Source organism: Buceros rhinoceros, unplaced genomic scaffold, assembly GCF_000710305.1.
Source record: "Buceros rhinoceros silvestris isolate BGI_N320 unplaced genomic scaffold, ASM71030v1 scaffold10176, whole genome shotgun sequence".
Lineage (NCBI taxonomy): Eukaryota > Metazoa > Chordata > Aves > Bucerotiformes > Bucerotidae > Buceros > Buceros rhinoceros.
The window spans coordinates 2,977-3,303 of NW_010415801.1; the positions used below are offsets into that span (position 1 = coordinate 2,977).

The window sequence follows — 327 nt, forward strand, 5'->3', positions numbered from 1 at the left end:
TTCCAGCTGGGAGTGCACATTCTTGCTGGTTTATGTTGATGGTAACAGAGAAAACTGCCTTTGGATGAAAAACCTGAAATGAAAAATAAATGAAAAGCTCTTTTCTTTTCTTTCTTTCTTTTTTTTCCTCTCCCTTCTGGTCGATCAGCAGCGCCGGGGCAGATGAGCCACCTGCCGTGCCTGCCCCCCAGCCTGGACCCTGGGGAGATGCAGTCCCCCCGAATGGCAGGGAGGAAGCGAGGGCGGCCCCCGCTCCAGCCAACGCCCATCAAAACGGCTCTTCACAACCTCTACTCGGCACCAGCCGGTGCTTTGCCCCTCGTGCAG

The 327-nt window shown here is 54.7% G+C and overlaps 1 protein-coding gene across 1 annotated transcript in view; it reads left to right on the forward strand.

The window, feature by feature from the left end:
- Positions 1-207: 207 nt before the first annotated feature.
- SCML4 (sex comb on midleg-like 4 (Drosophila)) overlaps positions 208-327 on the forward strand; it is a gene marked incomplete at its 3' end in the record, with an annotated part of 14,502 nt that continues 14,382 nt past the window's right edge. Inside the window, exon 1 of the mRNA XM_010137550.1 lies at positions 208-307. Coding sequence (XP_010135852.1) covers positions 208-307 — 100 coding nt within the window. The remainder of the gene's footprint in view (positions 308-327) is intronic.